This window comes from Lycium ferocissimum, chromosome 3 (assembly GCF_029784015.1).
Source record: "Lycium ferocissimum isolate CSIRO_LF1 chromosome 3, AGI_CSIRO_Lferr_CH_V1, whole genome shotgun sequence".
Classification (NCBI taxonomy): domain Eukaryota; kingdom Viridiplantae; phylum Streptophyta; class Magnoliopsida; order Solanales; family Solanaceae; genus Lycium; species Lycium ferocissimum.
The window spans coordinates 23,211,080-23,218,349 of record NC_081344.1 but is presented as its reverse complement, the minus strand read 5'-3'; the positions used below and the strand labels follow the sequence as shown (position 1 = coordinate 23,218,349).

The following is a 7,270-nucleotide window of genomic DNA, read 5'->3' as shown; positions in this document are numbered from 1 at the left end:
ATTTCTATGATTTATTGTTTATGTCAGACAACAATGATCTAATCATGTAATCAAACGGAGAAAAGGTGCCCTTTATTCTCTTTCATTACCTATACACATTCACGTTTTAATTCATATGTTAGTCTGAAAGTCTAATTTACGATAAGTCACCTTTAAGAGTACCGCTTCATCTTCTCTTATTAGGGTTAAACACCTGTATTTTGCATAGTACCCCGAGTGTTGGGGTGTGATTTATTCGTTCAGTATCAGTAAAGCAAATGGCTCATGATAAGAACGTGAACAACAATACAGACGTAATACCACCATTCTACCAATTATATTTTTCTAATGCAATTTTCATCACTGAAATACTCGTAGTTCCTAATCTCAAATCCCGATAGGTAATGGACCAGCAATTACATTTCAATTGTATCATCAACTTGTACCAACTTAGGCTCTCAGCATTAACCAGCAGTGATATTAGAATAATTCTGGATAAACCGCACAGATAAGTTGAAATTCAATTAGAACACACAAATTTAAAAGAAAAAGAACTTGCTGGTAGTTTCCTTTCTTTTTTCAGTTTAGTTTACTCAATTATTGAAAATTTTAATTTGCCGTCATAATATCAAATCAAACACACTTAACCTCCATTAAACCAAGTGTACTATCCTTCATCAGACACCCTCCCTTTTGGAGGGGAAAAGAAAAAGAGCCTCCCTTCTCCCGTTTGGTTGCAACCAAAAACCTACACAACACAAAATCCAATAGAAGCTCTAAACAACCATGCAATAATGGCCCAAACGTTTCTTTCTTTCTTCTTTTCCACAGTGGAACGCAACATGACATTAGAAATTCCAAACACGGATATGTTTTCAAGAACTCTAAAGACACAATACCAAAAGGATTCATGATCACAACATTTGCCACAAAGCTCACTTGAAAACCCGATTTCGGCATATATAAGATTTGTAAAGACAATTAGCCATACAGGGGATAAGAAGCTACTGCTTTTAATGAAATGTCCCACCATCCAGAGGTATGTACGTCTAGGGAAAAACAGAGACTCAGAAGTAGGGGCTGTAACGCATCGGCGCCCTAGCCCTTGGAACCTTTCTGCAGCATAAGTTAATGAAGTCATGTCACAAATTTAATTGAAAACAGAAAAGTGAGGGTAGCAAACGCAGATCTTTTTATAAGTAATGATAGTTTATAAATGGTATACAGCAAATAGCGTTACCCGTATCCATAAGGAGGGAAAAAATAAGGAGCAGGCATGAATGGTGTTCGGCCTCGAAATCCCATATACGGGTTGGGACGCCTAGCACGGTGCGGCTTCATACCAGGAATATTAGTCCTCTTTGCTGATACCTACACAACAATTGTAATCACAGATGAGAAAGGGTAGGAAGACAGAAATGAAAGAGATTTATGTTCAGATGTATCGACCATGTAAACAAATTGGATTTAGGGGACTAACTGGTTGACCTTAAGTTGGCGGCCGTGAAGTTCAGATTCATTCAGAAGAAGAGCTTCTTGGACAGCTTCCACTTCAAGAAACTCAACGTAAGCATATCCTTTAGGTTGCCCAAACTTGTTAGTTCGGATTGTAACTCTATTTACCGTCCCACATGCCTGAAAATGCTGCTGCACTTCCTCCGGAGTGCATGAATAATCCACCTATAAAACAGTTTAGCCTCTCAAACTGTTTGCCCCAAATAAACACACAAGAGATAGTCTCAGACTGGACCAAACGTCAAGATAGCAGTTAAAAATCCAAATGGAATAACTACCTGGCTGACATGCTTAGTAAATAAAACCAACGAAAATAGCAACCATATTACAAAGAGCAGTTTCAACATAATTACATGTGCATCCCTGACCAGACATTAACTTAAGCTGTTGAATATGAGTCAGATAACAACTATCACCTCCAAGAGAGGGACATGGGAATTGATGAAGTTGGATGCAGACCATGGAAACCAAGGTCTGGATCTCAGTGTAAGCAAAAAGGTTGGTAATGTCTTCCCATCCTATACTAGTGGGACTGTGGAAGGATGTAACTACCCGGTAAAATAGTTGAGGTGTCTACAATACTTTCCCCCAATAATATTAATCAGCAGCATAACAATATTGGAAACCATCCAGGATCCCCTAGTTATGGCTATTGGTGGGGTTGATGTCTTCATTCATTCGTTGGCTGGGAGGCATGTTTTGAAATTCTGCTGAATTATAGCATGTCAGATAACACTGTAATGAACCATTCTAAAAACTAAAAAGATGATCTGCAAAAGCATGTTAGAAATGGCTCAGACACTATGTTCATGCACTTCAACATGGTGTCAGAGCAGGCAGAAGTCCTGGGTTCGACTGTCACCGCCATCCATTATCAAAAAGAATTACCACATGTTTGGCCCATGAATCAGACTCGCATTTGAAGAGGCGTGTAGAAGACATAATTAAGTACAGTCAAACCTCTCTATAATTGTCATTCGTTATAACAACATTTCACTATAATGGCCTGATTTTCTCCGGAACTGATTTTTCATGTTATATTTTACTTTCTCTATAACAACATTCTACCTATAATAGCAGTGTCATTCATTATAGCGGTACACTCTTTGTAAAATTACCTCTATAACCGCCATACTCAAATATTGTGTAATAATATTTGTAAGAAATATATTATGTATAAAAATAAAATATTAAAATATTTATGGTAATCATCATTAATGTCATGAAGAGCCTCAACCTACTCCTACTTGGGGTGAGATAGAAGAGTCAACTTTAAAGCTCTTAGACATCCTTCGAGGGAAAGCTATTTGAATTCCCTTTGCTGAAAGTTAAGACAAAATCCTTCTTCAATTCAAGCATTATATTATCACTAAGAGACTCGAATTTATGAAACAATCTACAATTGTAGAATTCTTACGTCAAACTTGAAATATTAAATGCTCAATTAATTTTAAATGCATATGTTCCTTAGATTTTATATTCTTTATCAGTATGGTACAACTAGTTATGAATTTATTAGTAATGTATTAGTCTTTTCAATTTTTAATTAAAGAGGTATGAAAATCAATTGAGATTTTAAAATAAACAAGTATATTGTTTTCGTTTATAACATAAAAAGTACAAAAAAAAAAAAAAAATACTAATTGTTTGAGTATTTGTGCTTATAACAGCTAAATGAGATATCAACATCAAATGCCAATATACATACATAACAGCACCTCACTATAGCAGCCATGAAATTTTCGGACAAACGCTGCCATTATAGTGAGGTTTGACTGTGTATAAAAGTGCACTCCTAACAGTTTATACATTTAGATGAAATGGTCACACATTTCAACATTCTTGTTGTTTCATTTTTTTTCACAACCATCCTTTTAATAAGAACATAGTTTATTCAAAACGCAATAGCCGACTGCAATCTTTACAAACTAAACCAAAATACACCTACAGCAATACTTTCCCACACATCAACCAATTTCTGTCCTTCTAACCTTTACATGTCAGTTCATCCAATTCCTGATCTCTAAATTAGTTTTATTTTTGTTAAGGTAGTTAGTGATACCAATAGAAACATCAGTTCACCAATATGGAAAGACGAGAAAAGAAGTCTGCCTAAAAACAAGTTAATGCCCCAAGGCTTTGGTCTAGGGGTAAGAGTGTAGCTTGTAATGAGTGGGCTAGGGCATGTCATGAGCTCGAATCAACCCCGGACAAAAGCCTGGTATTTAAGCGGAACGGATAGACGGGGACGGGTCCATTACCACCCCCCCCCCCCCCGAGTTCCGAACCATGCACCATTGGCCCTCGGGGATTTCTCCATTATAACAAAATGTTATCACGCTCCTTTTCTCTTGTTTCTATTCACATTTCTTTTCTATACTTAGGTCTTGCATTCCTTAGATTTAAAGAGCCTCCTCAACTGTGAGCTATTTTCCTCTTGAATTCTGCTCCTTGTGATATCATTGAGTCAATGTAGGTGCTTCATTTCAATGCTAAATACTTAAAGACTATAGAGGTTCACGCATCCCCATAGGCATCAAAAATCAGATGTTCACACTGTTCCTTTTTGTGATTCTACTTTTGATATCTTTTACCTCCAATATACCCTTCAAATTCTTCAGTAGGCATAAACTATACATAATTACACAGATCAAAGCAATATTAGTCAAGAAAGGTAAATAGCTTATGCAAACAAAATACATGGGCAAATTTTGGAAGATTGATTGAAAGGGCTTATTTTTTAAATGGTAAGTAGTATAAAAAGGGCATTTTTCCAACTATGAAGATATCATTACAAGGGAGAGCAATGGACCCAGTTTTGCGTAACTGCTCTCCTAGGGTTCCATACACCACTTAATTTAGGCGAGATAAAATATAGTTGGATAAGCATCCGTATTAAGGGAAAAGGAAAGGAAAAGGGAGAAACAAATCTTGTACACAGGTTCACAAAGATGTCAATAAGCTAGAGGATAAACTCCAAAGTATAATTTGTCATTTGCATTTGAATTTTGTGCTTCAGGGAAAAACACAAAAAGCAGACATAAATACAGCTCACCTATGTGGAAAAGGCTAATAAGATGATACTTAATGAAAGAATCATTATTTTTAGGAAGGCAGAAGTCTCACATTTCCAACAAAGATAGACCGAGAATCCACTTCTTCCTTGTTTGCCTGGTTTTCAGCAGCAGCAGCAGGGTCTGCTTTCAATTGAGGTGAACAAATAAATAAAATGCAATAAATGGAGCAACAGAGGTCATGAGTATTTTATGCTTTCTTCATCCCTAGAAATAAGCATCCCACAACTACGAGCAAATGTAAAAAGAATTTAGAAACTAATCACTGCACATCCCCATGACCATCCAAATCAAATTAACTCTGGAAGACTATAAGCCAGTAAGCCACATATTAACGAAAAAGAAAAAAGAAAGGATCTATCTTTTTTTGAAAATGCAGGTTAAAACTTCAATCTGTAAAGGAAGAGTAGCTATTATAGACGTTCAATTCAAAGTTATAAGGGTCAACATATTTTTGAGAGAGAAGCAGATGTCATATCGTTGCACCAACCAAGGATATTATTAGTATACAACCTTCCTGATGCAGCAAACAGAATAAAAAAACAAGATAACTGAACACCACCTATATCAGCACATCTAACCTAAGGATGAACCTTCTTATTCTTTACATATAAAATAGCTAGTTGGCGACTTATGGCCCTAGTAGGACATACCAACTTAATTTATAACTACTCAACTCTTTGCTACACTGTGACTCATTTTGAAAAGCCTTTTGTGTGACGAGCTGGTCGGGCTAGATAGAGGCTATATTTTGTAATTCACTCTTTATGCAAAAGTTTTGAGTGCCATAGACAGCTAACTCGTCATTTTATGTCAAAAAAAGGCTTTAAAATTACTTTTCACCTGACTTATTATAAATCTCAACAGGACATAAGGTAATAAGAAGTAGGCAATAAGATCGATTTAGCTACCTCTTCCAGTACTTATGAACCAAAATCATCATACACACATAAAGAATTGTCTACTTGAAGAATGAAAATAGTCGCATGGCGCATCTATGTTATGAATACAAAAAAGTTTTTCAGTAATAATTCCAATGTTTGCACACACACACACAGAGGGAGACCTTAATGGACACCCCATTCCAGTACTTTTCACTTATGTTCTACTCACCTTCCAATAGGATCTAAGGTAATACGAACCATGTCATAAGATCAAATTAGCTACCTCGACAAATACATACTCCCGCCGTCCCAATTTATGTGGCACCCTTCCTTTTTAGTCTATCCCAAAAAGAATGTCACCTTTCAATAATTAGAAACAAGTTGAACTTAAAATTCCCCTTTTAACCTAAATGAAATGACTTATAGCCACACAAATGTCTAAAGTTTATTTTAGAACACAAATTTCAAACGGTGCCACATAAAGTGGGACAGACGTAGTACATACAATCATAAAACCATTTTACAATTCTCTACTGGAAAACTGAAAATACTCACATGTAATCTATTTTATGAATCAAGAAATAAACATTTCCGTAACAAGTCAAATTTAAGGAAACTACTCAACCTTGAATGGAACCCATTTCTTTCTCGACCTTAGCCTGCATTTCACGTAAAGCAACCGCTTCGTCTTCCATATCTTTCAACCTCTTCTTCATATCATCCAATTCCTGCTTACACACATTATTATTATTATTAGGGATTTTTACAAAAATATACAACAAAACATAATATATTACACCTATATAGCCATATTTTCAGTTTAGATTCACATAAACAGCTTTTTTTCCGCAACAATGCTTATACACACGGTATACAAAATTACACAAACATTATTCAAACATTATACCCTTAGGGTAAACAATGTATTTTAAGGAAAAACTGGGCTAAACTGGGTAAATATTCTTTCCCGGGAGACATTTTCACAAAAATATACAACCCAACACAATATATTACACCTGCATAGCCATATTTTCAGTTTACATTCGCATGACCAACTTTTTTTTCGCAACAGTGCTTATACACACGGTATACAATGTGTTCAAGGAAAAACTGTGCCAAACCAGGTAATTAAGAAAAAAAAAAAAAAACTGGGCTAAACCGGGTAAATATTATTTTGCAACCCAACATAATATATTACACCTATAGCCATATTCTCAGTTTACATTTGCATAATTTCACAACAGTGCTTATACACATGGTATACAACATTATACAAACATTATACACTTAGGGTAAACAATGTGTTTTAAGGAAACACTGGGCGAAATGGGGTAATTAAGGAAAAATTGGGCTAAACCGGGTAAATATTTCTTTCCCAGTAAACCTAGAGCGTAATTTTCCCAATTCATATAAATGTGAATATCATGAATTAGGGTTTCATAAAACAAGGAAAAAAAAACAGATAAACTTGAACAATTTAATTAAAAGAAAAAAAAAGAAGAAATAAAAAAAAGAGAAGAACCACAACGGCGCCGTTTTCAGGCGGAGCCATCTCAACGTCGTCCTCCATCGCTGCTCACTAAAAAGAAAAAATACCCAAAACACAGCTACGTAATGAGTATACTGGAAATTTGTTTGTTGTTATTTGCCCAAATACGTTACAACCCCCTAAAGTTGTTATCATTTTTCATTTAGATACCCCCAACTAAGGTTTTTTTGGATTAAGTACCTAATGCAAGTTTAAGATGTACATATTAGACCCTTCGTAGATAATTAGTTAAGATAATAATATAGTATGTGTACTTTACAAACAAATAA

General features: G+C 35.4%; 1 protein-coding gene across 2 annotated transcripts; it reads right to left on the bottom strand.

The window, feature by feature from the left end:
* Positions 1–774: 774 nt before the first annotated feature.
* On the bottom strand, positions 775–7,137 carry LOC132050058 (polyadenylate-binding protein 2-like). 2 transcript variants are annotated; one of them, XM_059441093.1, is made up of 6 exons: positions 6,981–7,137; positions 6,078–6,180; positions 4,621–4,691; positions 1,468–1,659; positions 1,220–1,350; positions 775–1,095 (listed from the first exon to the last, which is right to left on the bottom strand). In XM_059441093.1, the coding sequence occupies exons 1-6, from the start codon at positions 7,020–7,022 to the stop codon at positions 1,047–1,049; spliced, it is 588 nt and encodes a 195-aa protein (XP_059297076.1). In that variant the 5' UTR covers positions 7,023–7,137; the 3' UTR covers positions 775–1,046. The 2 variants fall into 2 exon arrangements, with proteins under 2 accessions (XP_059297076.1, XP_059297075.1); XM_059441092.1 differs by having other exon boundaries at positions 6,975–7,132.
* Between the last annotated feature and the right edge of the window lie 133 nt (positions 7,138–7,270).

Bases quoted from the DNA above. Each gene is read 5' to 3' on its own strand.
- LOC132050058 (XM_059441092.1), bottom strand. From the start codon at position 7,022: ATGGAGGACGACGTTGAGATGGCTCCGCCTGAAAACGGCGCCGTTGTG. The intron at 6,181-6,974 runs GTTCTTCTCTTT...GTGTGTAAGCAG, and splicing joins CTGAAAACGGCGCCGTTGTG to GAATTGGATGATATGAAGAA. The intron at 1,660-4,620 runs GTGAGACTTCTG...ACTGTTTTATAG, and splicing joins GGTCTATCTTTGTTGGAAAT to GTGGATTATTCATGCACTCC.